This window comes from Nomascus leucogenys, chromosome 3, assembly GCF_006542625.1.
Source record: "Nomascus leucogenys isolate Asia chromosome 3, Asia_NLE_v1, whole genome shotgun sequence".
Lineage (NCBI taxonomy): Eukaryota > Metazoa > Chordata > Mammalia > Primates > Hylobatidae > Nomascus > Nomascus leucogenys.
Window position 1 is genome coordinate 5,424,411 of NC_044383.1, and position 27,986 is coordinate 5,452,396.

Sequence of the window (27,986 nt, forward strand, 5' to 3'; positions counted from 1 at the left end):
CACGCGGCCCTTCTTAGCTCCTTTGCTGTCAGAGTAACCCGCACCTCTTTTGCAGTGGAAGAGTTGTAAATTTGCTTCTGCAAACCTTTTGGTACCTGGCCTTCCTCTACGGATTATACTCAACTTATTGTTTAGAAAATGGGGCCCACGAGACGCCTGGTTACTATCAAAAGGAGCGGGGTCGACGGTCCCCACTTTCCCCTGAGCCTCAGCAGCTGCTTGTTTGGAAGGTGAGCCCCGCGGGCGCGCGCGGACGTTTGAGCTGAGAAAGAGGAAAATATCTTAGTCACAGTATGCAGTCCAGAAACTCTAGGATTCGGTCCTGCCTTCACTTTTCCTTGGTGTTTCTCCCATTCCTTACTAAGTTGACATAGCTGTGTTTTGTTTGTTTTGCTAAATATAAATTTGATGCTAGTGTTTGTATGTTTAAGTGGTTTTAAAAATCAAGCCAATTTAAACATCACACTCCAGGGACTGTTGTGTGGTGGGGGGAGGGGAGAGGGACAGCATTAGGAGATATACCTAATCCTAAATGACGAGTTAATGGGTGCAGGAAATCAACATGGCACATGGATACATACGTAACAAACCTGCACATTGTGCACATGTACCCTAAAACCTAAAGTATAATAATAATAAAAAAATAAATAAATAAATAAATAAACCAAAAAAAAATCAAGCCAATTTAAAAAATCGATTTTCTAATCTTGCGATAAAGAAAGATATAGATGATCTTCATATGTCACTGGCTTCAGGCAGGCGTCTGAAGACACTGTGCGCCCCCGAGTCCCTCCACAGGGGGCATCACTGGCCACTGGGGACACTGAGAGAATGAAGGAAGGAAGCCATACACTTGCCTCTTGGCTCTTTGTGTGGCAATAGGAAAATGGGACAGAAAGTCTTCCTGCCTGGAATTTGAGAACTTTTCCTCTTATGTTGCTGTCCTGTTTGGTGGTGGTAATAACCCTGTCCCTGTATAACAGGTACAGTTGCTGACAGTGCCCCTATCTGCCTCTGACATCTGTCCCACTAGAGGCACTTCCTGTGGGCTCTGGGCCCTGAATCCCATCCCGGCCTCACCGTGTCCTCCCAACCCCATCCCCTTCCTTGTTCCTCCCGCCGAAGGCATTCCAAGCCTTTATTCACCTTGGTACTTCTTACACACTTGGAAGTTTATGATGGGAAAGTTCTCCCCTTCCCCAAGCTTGTGTGATTTCCATCATTCAGGCATCAGGTGAAATGTCACCTCCGAGGAAGCCTTGCATGGGAACTTGTATTTCTAACCCCACAGCTTCAGGGGTGAGTTGTGGGTTTGTCTCCCACTAGGCTGAGCTCCCCAAAGGCAAAGACTGTCTTGTTACTAATCATGTGCGCAGGGCCAGGGTTGGTGTCTGGCATAGGGGGTGTGATCAATACCTAGCATTCTGGCAAGGGTCAGTAGAAACACGGGCTGGAGCCATGGATTTGCAATCTCTTGAGAGCAGTGGTTCTCACAGGAGGGTCATCTTACCTTCCAGGAGTCATTTGAATTTCCATGTCACAATATAGGAGGGGGGCATGCGCTGTCATCGCAGAGGAGAGGTCAGGGTGGGCATCCTACCAGGCTCAGGGCAGCCTCCACAATACAGAAGCATCTGGCCCAAGATGTCAACAGTGCCAAAGCTCAGAAACACCCATCTATAGTCGTCCTCCTGCAAAACAAATTCTCAGTTTTAAGGGATAGTCTCTCCTTTGCTCAGATGTCATGTTACCTTAAAATCAAATTATTTTATTGGGGTTAAGGAAGCTTTTCACTTTCCATAGATACCTTTCTCTTGAAAAGGAAAAATATAAACATTTCATCTCAAGTGGCAGTCCTTTTGCTTTTTATACAGTACTCCTTGAATATATTTTCATGCAAGATTTTACAGTTTAGAAAATAATTCCTAAGTGTTTGGTCACATGACCTGGGTAGGAAGAGAGATTCTTAGACTCCAAAGGTTCGGATGGAGAACAGACAGGCCATTGCATAGTTTGTTCAAATTTCTAAGATCACGGGCTTGAACAGGAACACTGAAGACTCCAGGAACCTACTAACGAACTCTTCTGATTATTAGTTTGTGTAGGTTTAGGAATTGTCTCTTCTGCTACTTTGCCATGGTGTTACTTTCTGTGGAAAAACAAGTTGAATTTAGATTTTTTTTTTTATTGCGTGCAAATTAGTATTTTTATTGTTTAGAGACTTGAATCTGTCAGTAAATTCAGTGTGGTTTTAAAACAACAATGAAAAGCTCACCTATAATGAGCATTTACTATGTGCTAGGCAAATTAGTGACATGTACAACCATTTAATTGAACATCACATGATGTAGGTTCTAATGTAATCTCTTTATTGTATATGAAGAAACTGATGCACAGAAGTGCTAGCATGAAATAAGCACATTTGGGGATGATTAAACCTCTAAACATATTTAACATTACAAACAAATGTTTTTGAAAAAGCACAGAGTATTAAAAATAGTCATTTTCCAAAATTGATGTAAGTACTCCTTTATTTGTGTCTTTTAAGTATAGCTTTTCATATAAAAGGTAATTCAGTTTGTATTCTAGTGTTTTCCCTTATTTTTATGTACTCTGTTTTAAAGATCTAATAGTTACATGTTTAATACTTCAAAAGTTCTTTGCAAAATGCAAGATCGTTTACATTGCCCATTTTGTTTGTTACTCCTTTATGTCATATTTACAGATCAAACATTCTAGTCAAATTGTGTTTTATTTTGGGAAATTGAGGTAATGTTTTAAAAAGTTGCAACAACCAAAAAAACCTTCTTCTTTTGCATGAAGGGGTGTTGAATGTGACATCCGTATCCAGCTTCCTGTTGTGTCAAAACAACATTGCAAAATTGAAATCAATGAGCAGGAGGTGAGTGGTTTTTTTGGAGATCTACTTTTAAAGCTTTTTAGTTCACTTTTAATCTGTTCATTAGTTACATATTTTCCCCTTCTTTTCACTTGCAGGCAATATTACGTAATTTCAGTTCCACAAATCCAACACAAGTAAATGGGTCTGTTATTGATGAGCCTGTACGGCTAAAACATGGAGATGTAATAACTATTATTGATCGTTCTTTCAGGTAGGTAAAAGCTGATTGGTCTAACAGTAAATGTCATCTTCTGATTAACCATAAACTAGTGTCATAGTCAACTGTCATTCTTTAATGTTCATGGATGTCAAAGTATTTCAGGTTTTCATTCTCAACACTAATCTTAATTTAAAAGGATATGATTCTAGGAAGATGACTAATTGGGACAAAATGTGATGAAATTCAAGGATTTGGGTGCAAATAATTATGCAGAGGGAGGTTGACCTTGTCCTAAAGGAGTTTGTTATTTTCTTCCAAGTGTTTTGAAACTGCATGAGATTTTTCTATTCTTTTTTATTTTAAAGCGAAATATACACAGAGAAAAAGGTACAAAACAAGATGGACAGGTCAATTTATCATATGAACACCCTTTTCATCACCACCTATTATGGACTGATATGTGCTCTCCCAAAATTCATATTTTGAATTCCTAACCCCTCGTACCTTAGGATGTAAACTGTATTTGGAAAGAGGGCATTTAAAAAGGCAATGAAGGCTTTTTGAGGCCATTAGTATGGGCCCTAATCTGATGACTGGTGTCATTATAAGAGGAGATTAGGTAACACGTGCACAGAGGAAAGCCCATGAGAAGAGGAAGCAAGAAGGCAGCCATCTGCAAGTCAAGGAGAGAGGCGCAGAGAAATCCAATCCAGCTGACACCTTGCTCTTGGACTTCCAGCCTCCAGCACTGAGAAGGGCATGTCTGTTGTGCAAGGCATTCAGTCTGTGGGACTTTATTATGGTGGCCCTAGCAGACTAATACACCCTCAGCTCATATAGAACATTCCCAGAAGCTTTTTTAAAATGCTGTTTTCTAATCACTACTTCATTCCCTCAGCAAGTAAACCACCGTTTTGGCTTTTAGGATATCGTAAACGTCTTGAGTTGCACTACCTAAGCATGGATCTCTGAACACTACAGTTTTGTCTGTTCTTATAAAAGTCCTTACCAGTGATATAAGAATGCATACATTTGTGCCTGGCTTGTGCTTTTACGTGTGTGAGATTCATAGCATGTTGGACATCTCTGTAGTTTGTTCTTTCTCATGGCATAAGTATTTCACTGAAAAAAACATGTTTAATATATACAATAATATACTTAACTATAAATAATTCATTCATTCTTGATGGACATTTGACTAATGTCCATATATAATATAATATATACTATATAATATAATAATATATACTAAATATATACTATATAATATATATAATATATACTATATAATATTATATATAATATATACTATATAATATTATATATAATATATACTATATAATATTATATATAATATATACTATATAATATTATATATAATATATACTATAGAATATTATACTATATAATATATAGTACATATAATATATACAATATATACATATATAATATATACATATATAATATATTTTATATATATAATCTATATGTATATATACACACACATACACAGATACACACAGTCCCATTAGATTCAAATCTTCTATAATCTTAGTAAATTTTCCCCTACTATTCTAAGGGATATGTTCAAATCACCTACTGGGGATTGTTTGATTGATTTGTTTTTATCTCTATCAGTTTTTGCTTTCTATGTTTTGAGGCTGTACTATTGTGTACAAACTTAGAATGATGTCTTCTTGGTGCATGAAACTCTCTGTCATTTAGAGATGTCCTCTGTTTTTAGTAGTGCTTTCTTTTCTGCTTAATGTTTCCTTTGGATGGTGAGTATGGCTAAACTAATTTCCTTTTGATTAGTGCTTGTGTAGTAAAACTTTTTCCACCCCCTTAATTTTAACTTTTCATAATTGTTATGGTTTGTCTCGGAACCTGTTGTCAGGTGAACTCTTGTGTTTAACTGGAATGTCTTCTTGCTGGATTGATCCTTATATAAAATGTCCTTTTTCTCTATGAATAACTTGTCTGAGATGATTTTGTCGCATGTTAGTACAGTACTCCAGTTCCCCTCTGCTTGCTGTTTGCATGGTATATCTTTTCCCATGCTTTTATTTCAAAAGATTGTGTCTTTGAATCAAAATTGTGTCTCTTGTAGACAACGTATTAGTTGGGTCATTTAAAAATCCATTCTGCTAAATGGATCTCTGTTGTTGTCTTCATTTGTATTAGCTGTTTTTTAATGTACCACTTAAATTCCCTGGTCATTTCTTTTACTGTGCTTCTTGGAAGTTTGCCTTCATTTTTAAAGAGTATTTTTATTGAATACAGACTTCTATGTAGGAAGTTTTTCTTTTTTTCTTTCTTTTTTGTTTGTTTGTTTGTTTGTTTTTGAGACAGAGTCTTGCTCTGTCACCCAGGCTGAAGTGCAGTGGTGTGATCTTGGCTCACTGCAACCTCCGCCTTCCGGGTTCAAGTGATTCTCGTGCCTCAGCCTCCCAAGCAGCTGGGATTACAGGCATGCGCCACAACGCCTGGCTAATTTTTGCAATTTTTAGTAGAGACGGCGTTTCACCATGATGGCCGGGCTGGTCTGGAACTCTTGGTCTCAAGTGATCCACCCGTTTCAGCCTCCCAAAGTGCTGAGATTACAGGCATGAGCCACCGCACCCGGCCTATAGGTAGGAAGCTTTTGATGTGTATTGAAGAGCTGAACTATTTTTCCAAGACAAGATATTATCCAAATTGAGATAAATTCAGATGATTAAAGACATACAACAAAGATTAGAAAGTGAATCTTAGACTTGATTCCAAACTCTCTACCATGAGAAACAATTTCAGATATCTGACTGCTTCAAATCTTACTTAGGTTGCCTATAAATTCAAATCAGGTCATTTCACTTCGGCCAAAAAGTTTTCATTATGCAAAATAAAGGATTGCTTCTATGACTTGATCACTGAGGTTTGCCAGGACAATTATGTATCTTGCTAAATGTGATCTTCCTAAGATGTTCCTGTCTTGTTCAGATACAGACTGAGTATGTGGGAAACTGAAGTGATCATAGTGTTCTAAAATATAGCTTTGTAGTTACCCTGTAGTGTAAGCGTAGCTTTTTATTTACCCTGAAGTATGTGACTTCACAACCTTAGAAAGATTCAGTTACCTACAGGCTTCCTGGCTGGCCTTCCAAGCCGTCAGATGATTTCCATGGACTTAAACTTGAAGAAACTTGACTTTGCTCTCATGTCCATTAGCTTCTGTCATAGGTGCTCGGGAATATTGTCAAATCATACCTGGGCTAGTCGTCAGTGATCAGAAGTTAATCTGGGTCTCCAGCCTCTGACAGTCGTGTTTCAAAACAAACTTGACGCAACTAATCCTAGTTTTTAGTGTAAAAGCACTTTTCTAACTCTAAATTTATTTCTTTGTATAAGGCGACGTCTTGAACTAAACCCAAAGTTTGTTCCTTGATCCTTGGACATTAAGTGGATATGGAGACTTCTGTCCCAGGGTATAAATTTTTAATCAGGATCTTTGTTGTTCTATAAACTGCAGGTATGAAAATGAAAGTCTTCAGAATGGAAGGAAGTCAACTGAATTTCCAAGAAAAATACGTGAACAGGTGATAGAAAATATCCAAGTTTGGGCTGATTCTTTTTGATGATATGAAATCATTTATGTATGCTTTAATGATTTCTTACTTGAAATCAGTTACAAAGAGGGTGGTTACTGTTATAGTAGGAAAATGTAACTAAAGTATTAAAACAAGTTGAACTTAGACATATTAAAATAACCTAAAATGATATTTCCTCTTTATTGTTAAAAATCAGAGCACTAAGTTGGACTTACACTTTTAGCCAAAAAGTCTATTAGAGTATGTTACGAGCTTTTTGCAAGCCCATGATTAGGAGAACCCCAACACATAGAGCTAACATTTGGGAATTGCATTATCTGGTGGCTCATTTTGTCTCCTAGTCATTGTACTCATCCATCTTTATGTGTCTGAAATAATCACATTATGAAAATCGTGAGTGCCAAAGATGCTTCTCTATTTTGATAGTCGACCCATGAAACAGGAAGAGGGATCCTGTGCTTTGTCTTGTGAGAGAACCCCATAGTTTGAGTGTATCAGTGTGGAACAGGTATTCTAATTGTACAGCTTATGAAAACATAATTGTCGACACGTGCTTCGAAATTTAGATAGTTTGAGTGTGTCAGTGTGGAAGAGGTATTTTAGTTGTACAGCTTATTAAAACACAATCGTCGGCAAGTGCTTGGAAATTTAGTGGGATTTAGGCTTAGGATAAGCCCTGAGAATTCATATTTTTCCTACATTTTAGAGTGCTCCTAAAGCTAGTTTCAGATGAGCTCCTTGGAATATCTTGGCTTAGGAGAGTTATCTTAGGTGCACCTGAAATTAGCAGTAGGTACTCTTGAATTTCAACATTTCTGCCTTTTTTTTTTTCTGAGACGGAGTCTCGCTCTGTCACTCAGGCTGAAATGCAGTGGTGCAATCTCGGCTCACTGCAACCTCTGCCTCCTGGGTTCAAGCAATTCTCCTGCCTCAGCCTCCCGAGCAGCTGGGACTACAGGTGCACACCACCATGCCTGGCTAATTTGTGTATTTTTAGTAGAGACAGGGTTTCACCATATTGGCCAGGCCGGTCTCGAACTCCTGACCTCGTGATCCGCCCACCGGGGCCTCCCAAAGTGCTGGGATTACAGGCTTGAGCCACCATGCCCAGCCCATTTCTGCCATTTAAGTACTGCTTCTTCCCTAGAGGAACAGCCTTAATGTTGAATCTGGTGGTCATCAGTTCCTGCACTGGCAGCTTGTTTCTGAGGCATCCCACACTGTAGCCACCAGGCAACTTGCTAGTCTATGGGAGTAAATAAACCAAAAAACCAGTTGAACTGCGGGTTAGATATGTGCCACTCAGCAGTCTAGGAACTGTTCTGTTACTGGTCTGTGATACAGTAAGTACTGAAATGGAGTATGTAGGAAATATGACAGCAATTCAAAAGCAATTTTGTGGCTATTGAATATAATCATACAACAAAAGTGAGATTATATACTGTACATATTCATAATTTTATTAGTAGTTCATTTATATTGTTTAGTCATAAGATTCTTGTTTCACTTCAGATTGGAAATAAAAAACCATCCCTCACATAGTTTTAGAAGCAAGGTGTTAGGTATCAAGAAACTTGAAATTGATTAACTAAGGAAGTTAGATTCTTTGCCTTTGGTAATATTTTTTAGATATTTTCTTAATAATTCAGATGATAAGCTTTTCTTCCTTTGGGACATCAGACTTTTATAAAAGTTATATATATATGTTATTCTTTAGTTCTTCCACCCTTCCGGAAACAATTCCATGAAGGAAAGTTAGGGCGCTGTCTCTGGGGAGCCAGGTGGGGGTGCTGCACCTGCTCCCCAGGCTGTGAGGTTGCAGAACCTGTGAATGTACCATGTGTGCCTGTGCCATGAATTTACTTAGGGTGAATCTAGGTTCTCAGATCCACCCTAAGTATCCACCAGCCAAGAGGGCGCACATGCCAAGTGGAGCCTCAGTTCATCCACAGGTCCTATGGCCCATTTGTGAGAAAACTGATAATGCAGTCAGTAGTTCTGAGCTCATGGGGGGTTACAGATCTTCAGTACAGGTGATGTTTAATATTGACTTTGGTTCTTCCACAATAGGATGTTGGGAAATAACTTTAAAGGAAGTTATAAAAACGCACCGAGGTTTGATTTTAGTAATTTTAAGCCTCTAGTTTGTTTCCTATTAATCACTCACTATTTTTTAACGAGTCAGCTAAGAAGTACTTTTATCCTGACCACTAGCTCCCAACTGACTTGCTCATTTCTCAAACAGTCTTTAGAAGTCATATAGGAGTGGTTTGGTAAAGAAAACAATTTTTTATTGTTTTTATTTTTATTTTTTGAGACGGAGTCTCACTTTATTGCCCAGGCTAGAGTGCAGTGGTGCAATCTCTGCTCACTGCAACTTCTGCTTCCCGGGTTCCAGCAATTCTCCTGCCTCAGCCACCTGAGTAGCTGGGACTACAGGCACCTGCCACCACATCCGGCTAATTTTTGTATTTTTAGTAGAGATGAGGTTTCGTCATGTTGGCCAGGCTGTTCTCAAACTCCTGACCTCAAGTGATCCGCCCACCTTGGCCTCCCAAAGTGCTGGGATTACAGGCATGAGCCATCGTGCCCAGCCAGAAAAAATAATCAATAATATTTTCACTGTTGTGACTGTCATCATTTAGAAAGGCCTGCAAATAACTGTTCTTATTTTCCCAACTTACAGGAGCCAGCATGTCGTGTCTCAAGATCTAGCTTCTCTTCTGACCCTGGTGAGTAGTGGTTGGGTTTTGTTCCAGAATCCTGAAAGATCAGGTCTTTGCGAAGCATATTGGCAAAGAAGGGGCAACAGGAATGCAAGTGCTAAATGTCTAGCCGGTCAGAAATGGAGGAGGTGTCATTTAACATGTCAACAACAGACAGATGCCTAACTTTCCCTTGGTGACTGATGGTGTGCTATGCTTAGGAGAGACTAGATATGAGAAAATTGCCTGTTCAGCTGTCAACTCAGTTCTCAATAGTTAGATAGCATGTGATATTTTATACTGGTTATTGGAGCTGATGTGATTTATTTATTTGTATCATAATACTAGTATCATAAGACTTGCAAGTTTTAGGCATTAAACAATTTGTAGGCCAAGTAAAAGCTAGCTTATAAGACAACCTGAAACAATTAAAATATTGAATTCCACAAATGTTAATCATTGAGAAAATGTTGAACTTCTGTTTCTTATTTCATAATTCATTGCCAAGATGAGAAAGCTCAAGATTCCAAGGCCTATTCAAAAATCACTGAAGGAAAAGTTTCAGGAAGTCCTCAGGTACATATCAAGAATGTCAAAGAAGACAGTACTGCAGAGGACTCAAAAGACAGTGTTGCCCAGGGAACACCTAATTTTCGTTCCTCAGAACATGCTGGATGTAATGGCAGAAATGCAGCTGATCCCATTTCTGGGGATTTTAAAGAAATTTCCAGGGTTAAATTAGTGAGCCGTCATGGCGAATTGAAGTCTGTTCCCACTACACAATGTCTTGACAATAGCAAAAAAAATGAATCTCCCTTTAGGAAGCTTTATGAGTCAATGAAGAAAGAGTTGGATGTAAAATCACAAAAAGAAAATGTTCTACAGTATCGTAGAAAATCTGGATTACAAACTGATTACACAACAGAAAAAGACAGTGCTGATGGTTTACAGGGGGAGACCCAACTGTTGGTCTCGTGTAAGTCAAGACCGAAATCTGGTGGAAGCAGCCACGCTATGGCAGAGCCTGCTTCACCTGAAGAAGAGCTTGACCAGAACAAGGGGAAGGGAAGAGACGTGGAGTCTGTTCAGACTCCCAGCAAGGCTGTGGGCGCCAGCTTTCCTCTCTATGAGCCGGCTAAGATGAAGACCCCTGTACAATATTCACAGCAACAAAATTCTCCACAAAAACATAAGAACAAAGACCTGTATACTACTGGTAGAAGAGAATCTGTGAAGCTGGGTAAAAGTGAAGGCTTCAAGGCTGGTGATAAAACTCTTACTCCCAGGAAGCTTTCAACTAGAAGTCGAACACCAGCTAAAGTTGAAGATGCAGCTAACTCTGCCGCTAAGCCAGAAAATCTCTCTTCCAAAACCAGGGGAAGTATTCCTACAGATGTGGAAGTTCTGCCTACAGAAACTGAAATTCACAATGAGTCATTTTTAACTCTGTGGCTCACTCAAGTTGAAAGGAAGATCCAAAAGGATTCCCTCAACAAGCCTGAAAAATTGGGCACTACAGCTGGACAGATGTGCTCTGGGTTACCTGGTCTTAGTTCAGTTGATATCAACAACTTTGGTGATTCCATTAGTAAGTTTATTTAATTGTAAATTTATTTTTTCTAAAAGATGAACACCTTCTATGTAGCTGTGAGACCTTCATTCATTCAGTAGTGATTAGCTTTGTGGAAGAGAATGTAAGCACATAAGGCACAGGGATAAGGCAGACACGCATGCTGTTTTCACTGATAGATGAATACTGAAGGCCTAGGTAATTATAACAAGGAATGACAGAGGAGATGGAGGTTGTCAGGGAAGCATGAAGCAGGGGTTATTGAAGGAGATAGGGTGGCCCCAAAAATGTTTGATTCTCCTCCATCTATCACAAAATAGAAAAGAGAATAATCATAATTGCTTTTCACATGGAGTTTAATTCTGAACTACAATCAACTGTATCATGAGTTTGGTCATGTGGAATAAATCACTGGAAATCATTGAACATAGCGGTAGTTCTCAGGTGTTGATACTCTGTTTTCAGAGGGTCCTACAAACAATTTGCTGTAAACACTGGACTGTACTCATGTGTCTATATGCCAGGCAAATTTCCATGTGCTTGGCAGACATGAACACTTGATCCTTGGTGCAGTAGCAGTGCCCGTGGCTAGGTTGTCTTTTTAGATCTATGTCACACGTGAGGAAACGCACAACCCAAGGCCACCCAGGAAGTGGCAGAGATAGGACCTTTATAGCAGGTGTAGTAGCTCCTTGGGAGCTTCCTACACTCCTAAGCATTGGCTATTAGAAGAAAAGTTGTCTGGGCCACAGACGCAGTATTCGTACTCCAGGCTCTGTTTCTGCAGGTGGCCCATAGCGGTGGGGCATGAGGCTATCGATAAAATAAGGTTGGTAACATCAGTCTCAGTGTTCCACCAAGCCTCCTAGTGGGGAAGCATCACTTAGGCAAGGGATTGACATTAACTGATGGCTCAGGAAAATGTGTGGCCAGGACTGGGCTCCTGTGAATTGACTCAGAACCACCTGGAGGAGATTTTACAGCTCATGCATTCTGGTCACTGGGTGGCTCAGAGTGAGGCCCAAGTGCATGTCTTTAGAGAGTTCTCTCTGGCTGTCGTCCCCCTACTCCAAGGTGAAAGCTGCTGCTGCAGACTCCTCCTTTCTGTGTCCACACATAATGTTTCAACGTTTTAAAGAAAGCCTCTGTACTGTCCAGTGGGAACTTGACGTCTTAGTGGCCACTCCCGCAATCCTTTAGGAGCTCTTAGTAGCTTAGCTTCACCAGGATTGCAAGAATAGAGGCGTGCTGTAGGTGCTGTGTTTCGATGACTTTTCACTTGGTTCATCTTTAATGCTAATGTGAAATAAATCACTGGTCTTGGTATGTTTTTTCATTGCTCTTTCCACGTTTGTATTCGTTACTTTAGATGAGAGTGAGGGAATACCTTTGAAAAGAAGGCGTGTGTCCTTTGGTGGGCACCTAAGACCTGAATTATTTGATGAAAACTTGCCTCCTAATACGCCTCTCAAAAGGGGAGAAGCCCCAACCAAAAGAAAGTCTCTGGTAACGCACACTCCACCTGTCCTGAAGAAAATCATCAAGGTGAGTTGAACAAGCAGCATTCCCATTCACGCACAGTGGCTCACACACCGGGTACCTATTCCTTTCCAAATACTGACACAAGTAGAATTATGATGAAGACCTTTATTTATTTATTTATTTTTTAAAGAAACAAGTTTTTAAAAAGAAGAATGAAAGCTCATTGATGTGGGCGCCAGCAGATGAGCCCCTGGGTCCCTGACTGTGGTGCTGATGTGACCGAGTCGGGGAAGTCCTTGATGTCCTTTTCGTGCAGAAGTTCCCAGACACCCACGCTTACAGCACTGCATAATCACCTGCAGGCACCATCAGAACAGCCAATTACAAAGATTCTGGATACATCACCACATCGACCCATAAGGATTGTTTTATTTTCTTTTAGAGTTACAAGGCTATAGTTAAGGCATTTACCTGGTGTAAAGGAAAATCATCAATGGCACATCTACCTTTTACACCCTCAGCTCTTTAGAACATTTGCTTACCTGTTCCTTTGCTGTGTTGTCCTTCCTGGGTTTTACACCCCTGGGAAGTCATGGCCGTATAGCTCATAACCTTCGTAATAGGGCCTGGGTGGTCTTTCTTTTCTTCTCTTCCCAACAGGAGTGGAAAATGCTGCCTGGCTCCCTTTCCATTTTACACTGGCTCCCAGGGGCAAGCGGCCCTCCTTCCACGTGAGGGGCGGGCTGCCCATGGCTGGTATTTACTGGGACTGAGGTCAGACCCTGCTTGTCTTTCACTGATCAGGACGTTCCTTCCGCCTTTCCACCTGAAATGACCTCACTTCAGACTTGGCCTGCCTCTGTTTCCTTTTTTTCCTTAAATGACTGAGACAGTCTCACCTCTACCATAGTCTTGAAAGACAGTGGCTTAAGCATTTGATGCTTCAAGATTTAAACAGCTGAAATTCTTAACTGAATAGGTTTTTATCAGTCATTCCAGAGATGTTACATCCTTGTTAAGGCTTCTCGTAAACAATTTTGTCTTGTCAGGAACAACCTCAACCATCAGGAAAACAAGAGTCAGCTTCAGAAATCCATGTGGAAGTGAAGGCACAAAGCTTGGTTATAAGCCCTCCAGCTCCTAGTCCTAGGAAAACTCCAGTTGCCAGCGATCAATGCCGTAGGTCCTGCAAAGCAGCCCCTGCTTCCAGCAGCAAATCTCAGACAGAGGTTCCTAAGAGAGGAGGGAGAAAGAGCAGCAACCTGCCTTCAAAGAGAGTGTCTATCAGCCGAAGTCAACATGATATTTTACAGATGATATGTTCCAAAAGAAGAAGTGGTGCTTCAGAAGCCAATCTGATTGGTTAGTCTTACATTAGAATACATATATTAAGGTGAATTTTTTCATGAATGCTAGTTTTTGAAAAGTTTCATCATCTTTTCCCTTTGACAGTTGCAAAATCGTGGGCAGATGTAGTAAAACTTGGTGCAAAACAAACACAAACTAAAGTTATAAAACATGGTCCTCAAAGGTCAATGAACAAAAAGCAAAGAAGACCTGCTACTCCAAAGGTAGGGGCCTCACTGAATGGCTGCTTTACACATACCGGTGTCATCGAAGCTTGCATTCAGTGTGGATTTATGCTTTAATGTCCTGTTTACCTCCTTCCTGTTTTCTACAGAAGCCTGTGGGCGAAGTTCACAGTCAATTTAGTACAGGCCACGCAAACTCTCCTTGTACCATAATAATAGGGAAAGCTCATACTGAAAAAGTTCATGTGCCTGCTCGACCTTACAGAATGCTCAACAACTTCGTTTCCAACCAAAAAATGGACTTTAAGGAAGATCTTTCAGGTAAAAACATAGCCTTAGATCTTATAAATCTTTTGACTCTACTGTTTTTTACGGTGTTAATGTTTGTTTTGCTAACTTTGTTTATCTGCTGTGAAAGAGATTATAAAATAAATGATTAAATCACCTTTCTGGGGTCTTAGTGTTCAGGGAAGATAAACCTGGTTTGGCTTGCAAGGACAAGTCTCTGCTAATTTTTGGGATCACATGTCCTGTGTGAAATAGGTGTGGAAATGTCAAATGCATGTCTTTACCCTGGAGAGCAGCGTATACATAGAAATCTGGAAGGTGCTTTATGGTGAAGCGAGTTAACTTGTTATCTGCAGCTACACTAATAGTTTATCCCAGGTGTGGACCAGTTGTTTTTGAGCAATATTTTGTTTCTTCAGGATTTACTTTCTACGTAGCTTAACTTTCTTGAAAGAAAGCCCTATGAGAAGATTCCCGTAAACAATTGATTGTTGAAGAAATGTTTCCACTCAATTCCCACTCTCAGTAAATTGTGGCCTGACTTGCGTATTTAAAGTGGGGATGGCCGGCACAGTGGCTCACGCCTGTAATCCCAACACTTTGGGAGCCTCAGGCCTCCTATCATTCCAAACGGAATGATAATGATATTAGATTTTCAAAAATATATATTATTACTTGACAGTACTAAAAATGGGCAGCTCTTTGTCATTTTCTAAAATGTGGATACATGTTATTTGTACTTAAAATCTAGAACTGAGCACCCAAGACTTTGAGAAGCACGAAGGCATTTGGCCTCTAGATCCTAGCAGGGAGGCCTGTGGGTCTCAGGAGTCCATCACCAGCCTCCGTGCTGCAGAGCTCACGTGTGGGGTCTAGTTAGGAGGACCACAGAGGTCAGCTAACTTCATTTGTTTCCTTTCCAAGAAAAGCAAAGCAAAGAGCATAACATATCTTCTCTTTGCTCTCTTTTTTACAAAATGAGTACATTATTAATGGAATCACCCTTTTTATGAGGCCTACGTACCATGAATTCAAGGGAGGAATCTACTGTTATTTCCCACCATTTGCATGTTACATGTGAGGGCTGGGATGGTTGTTTGCATGTTAGCAATGTGTCAATCACTTTCCAAATATTTTCATTTAACAGGAATAGCTGAAATGTTCAAGACCCCAGTGAAGGAGCAACCACAGTTGACAAGCACATGTCACGTCGCTATTTCAAATTCAGAAAATTTGCTTGGAAAACAGTTTCAAGGAACTAATTCAGGAGAAGAACCTCTGCTCCCCACCTCAGAGAGTTTTGGTTGGTTTCCTTGTTTCCTACCACTGTGATGTTTTGGGATAGGAACATACAGTATTTTTTTTTTACAAGCAGGATGGTATTACTTCTCTAAAACAAATGTTCCTGGCACAAAATACCATTTCCATCTTCTCTGTTCTAATTGAAAAGGAGATTTCAATCAGCAGTTGAATTAACATTGGCATTCATTGACTTACATAGAAAGAAAGACTCCGTTAATGTGTGTAAATGACCTGTGTACACTTTTGGCTTCTTTATTATAAGTAACCAGGGTGACATAGCAAAAAGATACAATGGTGTCTTACCATATTTACATATAAATTACTCAAATTCAAAATTACTGCCAATTACAAAACAGAAAGATAAGAGTTTGTATACTGTGCAATTATTCCTGTTAACCTTTTAGGTGGGAGCAGGCCCGGGGTAAGTGTGAGATGGGAGGTGAGAATCTGTCTAATCTCTCATTAGGCACTGGTCACTGTGTTCCTGTCATAGAGGGTACAACTTGCTACCCTGAAGATGTTTGCGGTAGGTAAATATTTCCTGTGTAATATGGACCCTAACTTAAGGATAATCCATGTTATTTTATTGGTGATTTAAGGCAAGAAATAGCTGTTTGTTTCTAATGTTTGAAGGAAAAAATGCCTATATTTACGTCAATGACACGGCATGGCAACCTTTGGAGGATCCTTCTTAAGCAATATTTTTACCTCTATAATCATTTCAGCATCTAACTTTGCTTAATGGTGACCCCACTATAGCACCAAATAACATTATTCATAATTGCGCATGGCTCTTATAAGACAGATTTATAGACACATAGGTAGCCTCATGTCGTTAAGTGAATAAGAAGCTAAATATTTAGTTTTTTACTATGTTTTATGAGGCTATAATACTTGATTGACATGAGACACTAATAGAATGTATTTATTGTGTATGTTTTTATTTCAGGAGGAAATGCGTTCTTCAGTGCACAGAATGCAGCAAAACAGTCATCTGATAAATGCTCTTCAAGCCCTCCCTTAAGACGGCAGTGTATTAGAGAAAATGGAAACATAGCAAAAACGCCCAGGAACACTGACAAAATGACTTCCGCGGAGACAAAAACTTCAGATACTGAGACAGAGCCTTCAAAAACAGTATCCACTGCAAACAAGTCAAGAAGGTCTACAGAGTTCAGAAATATACAGAAGCTACCTGTGGAAAGCAAGAGTGAAGAAACAAATACAGACATTGTTGAGCGCATCCTAAAAAGATGTCAGAAGGCAACACTACTACAACAAAGGAGAGAAGGAGAGATGAAGGAAATAGAAAGACCTTTTGAGACACATAAGGAAAATGTTGAATTAAAAGAAAATGATGAAAAGATGAAAGCAATGAAGAGATCAAGAAGAACTTGGGGGCAGGAATGTGAACCAATGTCTGACCTGACAGACTTCAAGAGCTTGCCTGATACAGAACTCACGAAAGACACGGCACGTGGCCAGGATCTCCTCCAAACCCAAGATCATGCCACGGCACCAAAGAGTGAGAAGGGCAAAATCACTAAAATGCCCTGCCGGTCATCACAACCAGAACCAATAAACACCCCAACACACATAAAACAACGGCTGAAGGCATCCCTGGGGAGAGCGGGTGTTAAAGAAGAACTCCTGGCAGTCGGCAAGCTCACACAGATGTCAGGGGAAACCACGCACACGCACAGAGAGCCAGCAGGAGATGGCAAGAGCATCAGAACGTTTAAGGAGTCTCCAAAGCAGATCCTGGACCCAGCAGCCCATGTAACTGGAATGAAGAAGTGGCCAAGAACGCCTAAGGAAGAGGCCCAATCACTAGAAGACCTGGCTGGCTTCAAAGAGCTCTTCCAGACACCAGGTCCCGCTGAGGAATCAATGACTGATGAGAAAACTACCAAAGTAGCCTGCAAATCTCCACCACCAGAATCAGTGGACACTCCAACAAGCACAAAGCAACGGCCTAAGAGAAGTCTTAGGAAAGCAAACATAGAGGAAGAATGCTTAGCACTCAGGAAACGAACACCATCAGCAGGGAAAGCCATGCACACGCCCAAACCAGCAGGAGGTGATGAGAAAGACATGAAAGCATTTATGGGAACTCCAGTGCAGAAATTGGACCTGGCAGGAACTTTACCTGGCAGCAAAAGACAGCGACAAACTCCTAAGGAAAAGGCCCAGGCTCTAGAAGACATGGCTGGCTTTAAAGAGCTCTTTCAGACTCCTGGTCACACCGAGGAATTAGTGGCTGCCGGTAAAACCACTAAAATACCCTGCAAATCTCCACAGCCAGACCCAGTGGACACCCCAACAAGCACAAAGCAACTACCCAAGAGAAGTACCGGGAAAGCAGATGTAGAGGGAGAACTCTTAGCATTCAGGAAACGAACGCCATCAGCAGGCACAGCCATGCACACGCCTAAACCATCAGTAGGTGAAGAGAAAGACATCAACACATTTGTGGGAACTCCAGTGCAGAAACTGGACCTGACAGAGAACTTAACCAGCAGCAAGAGACGGCCACAAACTCCTAAGGAAAAGGCCCAGGCTCTAGAAGACCTGACTGGCTTTAAAGAGCTCTTCCAGACCCCTGGTCATACTGAGGAAGCAGTGGCTGCTGGCAAGACTACTAAAATGCCCTGCAAATCTTCTCCACCAGAATCAGCAGACACCCCAACAAGCACAAGAAGGCAGCCCAAGACACCTTTGGGGAAAAGGGATGTACAGAAAGAGCTCTCAGCCCTGAAGAAGCTCACACAGACATCAGGGGAAACCACACACACAGATAAAGTACCAGGAGGTGAGGATAAAAGCATCAGCGTGTTTAGGGAAACTGCAAAGCAGAAACTGGACCCAGCAGCAAGTGTAACTGGCAACAAGAGGCAGCCAAAAACTAAGGAAAAGGCCCAACCCCTAGAAGACCTGGCCGGCTTGAAAGAGCTCTTCCAGACACCAGTATGCACTCACAAGCCCACGACTCATGAGAAAACTACCAAAATAGCCTGCAGATCACAACCAGACCCAGTGGACACACCAACAAGCTCCAAGCCACGGTCCAAGAGAAGTCTCAGGAAAGTGGACATAGAAGAAGAATTCTTAGCACACAGGAAACGAACACCATCAGCAGGCAAAGCCATGCACACACCCAAACCAGCAGTAAGTGGTGAGGAAAACATCTACGCATTTATGGGAACTCCAGAGCAGAAACTGGACCTGCCAGAGAACTTAACTGGCAGCAAGAGACGGCTACAAACTCCTAAGGAAAAGGCCCAGGCTCTAGAAGATCAGGCTGGCTTTAAAGAGCTCTTCCAGACACCAGGTCACACTGAGGAATCAATGACTAACGATAAAACTGCCAAAGTAGCCTGCAAATCTTCACAACCAGACCCAGACAAAAACCCAGCAAGCTCCAAGCGACAGCTCAAGACATCCCTGGGGAAAGTGGGCATGAAAGAAGAACTCCCAGCAATTGGCAAGCTCACACAGACGTCAGGGGAGACTACACACACACACACACAGCCAACAGGAGATGGTAAGAGCATGAAAGCATTTATGGAGTCTCCAAAGCAGATCTTAGACTCAGCAGCAAGTCTAACTGGCAGCAAGAGGCGGCCAAGAACTCCTAAGGGAAAGTCTGAAGTCCCTGAAGACCTGGCCGGCTTCAACGAGCTCTTCCAGACCCCAAGTCACACTAAGGAATCAATGACGAATGAAAAAACTACCAAAATATCCTACAGAGCTTCACAGCCAGACCCAGTGGACACCCCAACAAGCTCCAAGCCACAGCCCAAGAGAAGTCTCAGGAAAGCAGACATTGAAGAAGAATTTTTAGCATTTAGGAAACAAACGCCATCAGCAGGCAAAGCCATGCACACACCCAAACCAGCAGTAGGTGAAGAGAAAGACATCAACACATTTGTGGGAACTCCAGTGCAGAAACTGGACCTGCCAGGAGATTTACCTGGCAGCAAGAGACGGCTACAAACTCCTAAGGAAAAGGCCCAGGCTCTAGAAGACCTGACTGGCTTCAGAGAGCTTTTCCAGACACCAGGCACTGATAACCCCACGACTTTTGAGAAAACTACCAAAATACTCTGCAAATCTCCACAATCGGACCCAGTGGACACCCCAACAAGCACAAAGCAACGGCCCAAGAGAAGCCTCAAGAAAGCAGACGTAGAGGAAGAATTTTTAGCATTCAGGAAACTAACACCATCAGCAGGCAAAGCCATGCACACGCCTAAAGCAGCAGTAGGTGAAGAGAAAGACATCAACACATTTGTGGGGACTCCAGAGCAGAAACTGGACCTGCCAGGAAATTTACCTGGCAGCAAAAGACGGCCACAAACTCCTAAAGAAAAGGCCAAGGCTCTAGAAGACCTGGCTGGCTTCAAAGAGCTCTTCCAGACACCAGGTCACACTGAGGAATCAATGACTGATGACAAAATCACAGAAGTATCCTGCAAATCTCCACAGCTAGACCCAGTCAAAACCCCAACAAGCTCCAAGCGACAACTCAAGATATCCTTGGGGAAAGTAGGTGTGAAAGAAGAGGTCCTACCAGTCGGCAAGCTCACACAGATGTCAGGGAAGACCATGCAGACACACAGAGAGACAGCAGGAGATGGAAAGAGCATTAAAGCGTTTAAGGAATCTGCAAAGCAGATGCTGGACCCAGCAAACTATGGAACTGGGACGAAGAGGTGGCCAAGAACACCTAAGGAAGAGGCCCAATCACTAGAAGACCTGGCCGGCTTCAAAGAGCTCTTCCAGACACCAGATCACACTGAGGAACCAACAACTGATGACAAAACTACCAAAATAGCCTGCAAATCTCCACCACCAGAATCAACGGACACTCCAACAAGCACAAGGAGGCGGCCCAAAACGCCTTTGGGGAAAAGGGATATAGTGGAAGAGCTCTCAGCCCCGAAGAAGCTCACACAGACCACACACACAGACAAAGTACCAGGAGGTGAGGATAAAAGCATCAATGTGTTTAGGGAAACTGCAGAACAGAAACTGGACCCAGCAGCAAGTGTAACTGGTAGCAAGAGGCAGCCAAGAACTCCTAAGGGAAAAGCCCAACCTCTAGAAGACCTGGCTGGCTTGAAAGAGCTCTTCCAGACACCAGTATGCACTGACAAGCCCACAACTGATGAGAAAACTACCAAAATAGCCTGCAGATCTCCAAACCCAGACCCAGTGGATACCCCAACAATCTTCAAGCCACAGTCCAAGAGAAGTCTCAGGAAAGCAGACGTAGGGGAAGAATTCTTAGCACTCAGGAAACGAACACCATCAGTAGGGAAAGCCATGGACACACCCAAACCAGCAGGAGGTGATGAGAAAGACATGAAAGCATTTATGGGAACTCCAGTGCAGAAATTGGACCTGCCAGGAAATTTAGCTGGCAGCAAAAGACGGCCACAAACTCCTAAGGAAAAGGCCCAGCCTCTAGAAGACCTGACTGGCTTCAAAGAGCTCTTCCAGACACCAGTATGCACTGACAAGCCCATGACTGATGAGAAAACTACCAAAATAGCCTGCAAATCTCCACAACCAGACCCAGTGGACACCCCAGCAAGCACAAAGCAACGGCCCAAGAGAAGCCTCAGGAAAGCAGACGTAGAGGAAGAATTTTTGGCACTCAGGAAACGAACACCATCAGCAGGCAAAGCCATGCACACACCAAAACCAACAGTATGTGATGAGAAAAATACCAACACATTTGTGGAAACTCCAGTGCAGAAACTGGACCTGCTAGGAAATTTACCTGGCAGCAAGAGACAGCCACAGACTCCTAAGGAAAAGGCTGAGGCTCTAGAGGACCTGGCTGGCTTTAAAGAACTCTTCCAGACACCAGGTCACACTGAGGAATCAATGACTGATGACAAAATCACAGAAGTATCCTGTAAATCTCCACAGCCAGGGTCATTCAAAACCTCAAGAAGCTCCAAGCAAAGGCTCAAGATATCCCTGGTGAAAGTGGACATGGAAGAAGAGCCCCCAGCAGTCAGCAAGCTCACACGGACGTCAGGGGAGGCTACGCAAACACATGCACAGCCAGTGAGAGATAGTAAGAGCATCAAAGCATTTAAGGAGTCTCCAAAGCAGATCCTGGGCCCAGCAGCAAGTGTAAATGGTAGCAGGAGGCAGCTGAGAACTCGTAAGGAAAAGGCCCGTGCTCTAGAAGACCTGGTTGACTTCAGAGAGCTCTTCCCAGCACGAAGTCACACTGAAGAGTCAATGACTATTGACAAAAACACAAAAATTCCCTGCCAATCTCCCCCACCAGAACTAACAGACACTGCCACGAGCACAAAGAGATGCCCCAAGACACGTCTCAGGAAAGAAGTGAAAGAGGAGCTCTCAGCAGTTGAGAGGCTCACACAAACATCAGGGCAAAGCACACACACACACAAAGAACTAGCAAGTAGTGATGAAGGCATCAAAGTATTTAAGCAACGTGCGAAGAAGAAACCGAACCCAGTAGAAGAGGAACCCAGCAGGAGAAGGCCAAGAGCATCTAAGGAAAAGGCCCAACCCCTGGAAGGCCTGGCCGGCTTCAAAGAGCTCTCTGAAACATCAGGTCACACTCAGGAATCACTGCCTGCTGGCAAAGCCACTAAAATACCCTGCAAATCTCCCCCACTAGAAGTAGTAGACACCACAGCAAGCACAAAGAGGCATCTCAGGACACGTGTGCAGAAGGTACAAGTAAAAGAAGAGCCTTCAGCAGTCAAGTTCACACAAACATCAGGGGAAACCACGGATGCAGACAAAGAACCAGTAGGTGAAGATAAAGGCATCAAAGCATTGAAGGAATCTGCAAAACAGACACCGGCCCCAGCAGCAAGTGTAACTGGCAGCAGGAGACGGCCAAGAGCACCCAGGGAAAATGCCCGAGCCATAGAAGACCTAGCTGGCTTCGAAGACCCAGCACCAGGTCACACTGAAGAATCAATGACTGATGACAAAACCACTAAAATACCCTGCAAATCATCACCAGAACTAGAAGACACCGCAACAAGCTCAAAGAGACGGCCCAGGACACGTGCCCAGAAAGTAGAAGTGAAGGAGGAGCTGTTAGCGGTCGGCAAGCTCACACAAACATCAGGGGAAACCACGCACACCGACAAAGAGCCAGTAGGTGAGGGCAAAGGCACGAAAGCATTTAAGCAACCTGCAAAGCGGAAGCTGGATGCAGAAGATGGAATTGGCAGCAGGAGACGGCCAAGAGCACCTAAGGAAAAGGCCCAACCGCTAGAAGATCTGGCCAGCTTCCAAGAGCTCTCTCAAACACCAGGCCACCCTGAGGAACTGGCAAATGGTGCTGCTGATAGCTTTAGAAGCGCTCCAAAGCAAACACCCGACAGTGGAAAACCTCTAAAAATATCCAGAAGAGTTCTTCGGGCCCCTAAAGTAGAACCCATGGGAGACATGGTAAGCACCAGAGACCCTGTAAAATCACAAAGCAAAAGCAACACTTCCCTGCCCCCACTGCCCTTCAAGAGGGGAGGTGGCAAAGATGGAAGCGTCATGGGAACCAAGAGGCTGCGCCGCATGCCAGCGCTAGAGGAAATCGTGGAGGAGCTGCCGGCCAGCAAGAAGCAGAGGGTCGCTCCCAGGGCAAGAGGCAAATCACCCAAACCCGTGGTCATCACGAGGAGAAGTTTGAGGACTTCTGCAAAAAGAATTGAACCTGCGGAAGAGCTGAACAGCAACGACATGAAAACCAACAAAGAGGAACACAAATTACAAGACTCGGTCCCTGAAAATAAGGTGAGAGGAAGTATTACAGCATCACTCAATATCATCTTGGATAGTTGTCAATTTCTGTGTTATACTTTGCATGTAACCTGACGTTATAAGTGGTTATCCTTTCCCCAGAGGGTTTCCTTTAACACTGAATAACTGCAGGCCATGGTAAAGAATCTTCTTGGAACCTATAGAGGGAATAGACTAATTTGGGAAAAGAACTAGTCAAACATGATTAATGCAAACTTAGAAGAGTTTCTCAAGAGCCAAATGAGTAATGTTCATCTTCAAATGTTTAAAAAATTGATCAGGATAGGTGGGTGGTTCAGTTCTGTGTTCTGGATACTGAACACCTGGTCACCAAGACCAGGACTGGGTTAAAAATACCATCTATGTCACTATTTTAACTATCAGAACAACATCAATAAGGAATGTGTATTCTTGAGAAGGGGAATCTGTCCGGACTGTTAGATAGAGAGGCTCCTACTGCATCCAGAGAAGTTTGGGGAAACTCCAGAAATGGCAATTTCCTATTCTGCCTTAGCAGTGATGGTTAAAGGAATAGGAATTCATTTACTCCCTGTAAGTGAATGAATGACGGAGCTTCTTTCTATAATGTAAACTACAAATTAGATTTGATATTTATCTTATTAGGCATTGTTATTGAAATTTATCCTGAATTCCTTATTTATAATTTGTCAGCAGAGACAGTCATTTCTCCACAGGAACAAAGTACCAAGGCATTACCTTGACTATCTTAGATGACAAGTCTCTTAGACAATTCATCAGTGTGTGATTTTCAAATGATTTCTCCTTTTAGTTTACTGTTGGTTGTGCTCCCTGTTGAATTTTGAAGTTTGTTTTACTAATTATTGGAATTTTGTGGATGTCTTCTCATTTCTTTAGGGAATATCCCTGCGCTCCAGACGCCAAAATAAGACTGACGTGGAACAGCAAATAACTGAGGTCTTTGTATTAGCAGAAAGAATAGAAATAAACAGAAATGAAAAGAAGCCCATGAAGACCTCCCCAGAGATGGACATTCAGAATCCAGATGATGGAGCCCGGAAACCCATGCCTAGAGACAAAGTCAGTGAGAACAAAAGGTGCTTGAGGTCTGTTAGACAGAATGAGAGCTCCCAGCCTAAGGTGGCAGAGGAGAGCGGAGGGCAGAAGAGCGCCAGCGTTCTCATGCAGAATCAGGAAGGGAAAGGAGAAGCAGGAAATTCAGACTCCAGGTGTTTGAGATCAAGAAAGACGAAAAGCCAGTCTGCAGCAAGCACTTTGGAGAGCGAATCTGCGCAGAGAGTAATGCGGGGTGTCAAGAGGTGTGCAGAAAATCCAAAGAAGGTAAGCCATTTACTGTTTTTAAAAGACACAGAATGTTTTGATGTATTTTTTGCCCAAGGTTGCAAAGGCAAGCAAAAAGCATTATTTTCAACAGCACTCTGCCAGCTCCCAGTTTATGGAAGGAGCATTATGCTAAGACGTACATTTTGCCATTTTAGTTGTATTTTGTTGTGTCTGCTTTGAGCATTTCACTTCAAATAGCAAATTCACATTATGAAGAGTTTCTTCAGAAAGAAAAGGAATTTGTCTAGTGGCTAATTTCTGACTGCTTATGATGTACCTCATGATACAATTGTAGGTAGATGTCTTCAGCCTTTCTGTAGTTCAAAATCACCTATTGCAACAGGAAAGTTCTTTTCCCCCAAAAAACTATTGAAACAGAAAAATTTCCAAGGAATTCTTTGGAAAGGTAGAAGGAACAGAGGTTGGGGTGTCCCTGAGACACATGCTCACTATGTGAGAGTTCCTGATCAGTGGAGGGTGCGTCTGCCCTCCAACCCTCCTCCAGCTAGAGACTATCTAAGCTAATGAAATTTAAGTGCTACTGAAATCACATCAAGTTTAGCCACTCATAATTACAAGCATGTGGACAAATCCTTAAGAATGATTAGATTCCATTAGTGTTCTTCTGGGGAATACTTGGTTTAGCTAAAATAAAAATAGGTTAAATTGCTCCCTTTTTGTGAGTGGTATAAATTTAATTCTTAGCACACACAAAATTTGGACCTAAAACTACCATATTCTGAGTTCAGCAAACGAAACTCATGTAGCAATAACCTCTTCAGATACAGAATTCTGGCAAGTACAGCTGTCCAGACAGACCCTCTTCGGCACAAACTAGGAAGCTTCAACTGCCAAGAAGAGGAAAGATTCCCAGGTGTCCCCAGTACCTGCTGCATAGCCAGGCAGCCAGTGGAGGGGGAGGGCTTGTGTGTCTGGATGGTGGGCAGGAAGTCCTAGTGGGGAGATGCCCATAGACTGTTCCAGAGAGGGAAGAGGAGAGGCTCAAGAAGGACGCTGATGCCCACACAGGTGTCCTAAGTCAGAGACTGTACTTCTGGGGCAGGCTGGAAGCAGAAGATACCCGACAGTGCCAGACAAGGTCCTAGAAACCACAGGCACACCAGGGACGCAACAGCTGATGTGGGTCATCACATTCACCCGTTGAGTCTTACAGTAAAATGCAGGCTCCAGGCACTTACCGAATTCACAGTCTGGAAGGTGCTGCTTCATCAGAATGAAACCAAAGAAGGGTGAAAGCGAATCTTTTAACTGGGATGATTCCTAAACACAGAGCAACCAGGCCCAAGGCTGAGCCAGGCCTGGTGTGTTCTGCTGGGGGCTTTCAGCCTCTTCTCACACACAAGCACCCAGGAGACGCCCAACACACACATGCTCCTCTATTGCCGATCTCTTTGGTGGGTGTCGGTAGTCCTAGAAAATGCATATATAAGATAGATTTTTTCCAGTGAGAAGCTTGTAGCCATGCTTTTCACCATGGTCCCTCCCCCTTAGCCAAGGGGTGAGAACTACTGCAAGAGTGAAGGGCAAGGCAGGTCCCCTGCATGCAAGTTGGGCATGGTTCTGCCTACGGGGGTTCCTTGGTTTAGGAGACCCAAAAGACTTAATCCTGGTTGGATTCCCTTTTTCTGAGTGACATATGTTAGTTTGTGAAAATGTGTGCATTGATGAAGAAATTTTATTATGTATTAGCTTAAAAATGCATTAGGAACTTCTGTATGAAAAGATCACATTATTTAAGTGTAAAAAACTGCATAATAAAAGCAGTTCAAGTCAAGAAGAACAACGTTAATGGAATATATTTTAAAACTTATTTCCAACCTCAAAATTAATTTTCTACAACTAAGGACCTGCATAATACCTAGTAAGCCTTCAGGGTTTTGCAGAGGAGGTCGATTATAAAAATGGGTGTTTAAATTACTTAAGAGTTCTATTTTTTTTCTTCCCACACAGGCTGAGGACAATGTGTGCGTCAAGAAAATAAGAACCAGAAGTCATAGGGACAGTGAAGATATTTAACAGAAAAATCGAACTGGGAAAAATAAAGTTAGTTTTGTGATAAGTTCTAGTGCAGTTTTTGTCATAAATTACAAGTGAATTCTGTAAGTAAGACTGTCAGTCTGCTTAAGGGAAGAAAACTTTGGATTTGCTGGGTCTGAATCGGCTTCATAAACTCCACTGGGAGCACTGCTGGGCTCCTGGACTGAGAACAATTGAACACCGCGGGCTTCGTGAAGGATTTTGGGCCAAGATTTGCCCTCAGCTTTGTAGAATGAAGCCTTGAGGTCTATCACTACCCACAGCCACCCTACAGCAGCCTTAACTGTGACCCTTGCCACACTGTGTCATTGTTTAAATGTTTGCCTATGTCCTCCAGGGCATGATGGCAGGAACAACTATCTTCATCTGTCCCAACACCGAGCAGGCATTTGGTAAACACGAATGAATGGGTGAGTGCACAGGTGAACGGAGCTTACAAGATCTGTCTTTTCAATGGCCGGGGGGCATTTGGTCCCCACATTAGGCTATTGGACATCTGCACAGGACAGTCCTATTTTTGATGTCCTTTGCTTTCTGAAAATAAAGTTGTGCTTTGGAGAATGACTTGTGAGCACATCTTTAGGGACCAAGAGTGACTTTCTGTAAGGAGTGACTCATGGCTTGCCTTTGTCTCTTGGGAATACTTTTCTAACCAGGGTTGCTCTCACCTGAGACATTCTCCACCTGCGGAATCTCAGGGTCCCAGGCCGCAGCGCATCATGACCTCCAACTGGCTCCTGATCTCCAGCTTTCCTGTCATTGGAAGCTTCGGAAGTTTACTGGCTCTGCTCCCGCCTGTTTTCTTTCTGACTCTATCTGGCAGCCTGATGCCACCCAGTACAGGAAGTGACACCAGTACTCTGAAAAGCATCATCATCCTTGGAGAGACTGAGCACTCAGCGCCTTCAGCCACGATTTCAGGATCACTTCCTTGTGAGCTGCTGCCTCCGAAATCTCCTTTGAAGTCCAGACATCTTTCTCCAGCTTCAGAACTGTAGACATAACTTGTTCATCTTCATTTACTTTCCACTTTGCCCCCTGTCCTCTCCGTGTTCCCCAAATCAGAGAATAGCCCACCATCCCCCAGGTCAACGGTCTGGATTCCTCCCCTTTCACCCACCTTGCCAGGTGCAGGTGAGGATGGTGCACCAGACAGAGTAGCTGTCCCCCAAAATGTGCCCTGTGCAGGCAGTGCCCCATCTCCACGCTTATTTCCCCAGTGTCTGGCGGGGAGCCAGGTGACATCATAAATACTTGCTAAATGAATGCAGAAA

General features: G+C 42.7%; 1 protein-coding gene across 1 annotated transcript; it reads left to right on the forward strand.

The window, feature by feature from the left end:
- The first annotated feature begins 60 nt into the window (after positions 1–60).
- Positions 61–27,986, forward strand: MKI67 (marker of proliferation Ki-67). The gene is made up of 14 exons (XM_030805392.1): positions 61–230; positions 2,824–2,902; positions 2,998–3,113; positions 6,571–6,637; positions 9,336–9,381; positions 9,863–10,942; positions 12,294–12,469; positions 13,456–13,768; positions 13,859–13,977; positions 14,088–14,259; positions 15,374–15,529; positions 16,478–23,325; positions 24,208–24,651; positions 26,626–27,986. The coding sequence occupies exons 1-14, from the start codon at positions 139–141 to the stop codon at positions 26,689–26,691; spliced, it is 9,774 nt and encodes a 3,257-aa protein (XP_030661252.1). The 5' UTR covers positions 61–138; the 3' UTR covers positions 26,692–27,986.

Coding starts and splice junctions, on each gene's coding strand:
- MKI67 (XM_030805392.1), top strand. CDS start 139: ATGGGGCCCACGAGACGCCTGGTTACTATCAAAAGGAGCGGGGTCGAC. Junction 13,769..13,858: donor TTCAGAAGCCAATCTGATTG/GTTAGTCTTACA, acceptor TCCCTTTGACAG/TTGCAAAATCGTGGGCAGAT. Junction 13,978..14,087: donor GAAGACCTGCTACTCCAAAG/GTAGGGGCCTCA, acceptor TGTTTTCTACAG/AAGCCTGTGGGCGAAGTTCA.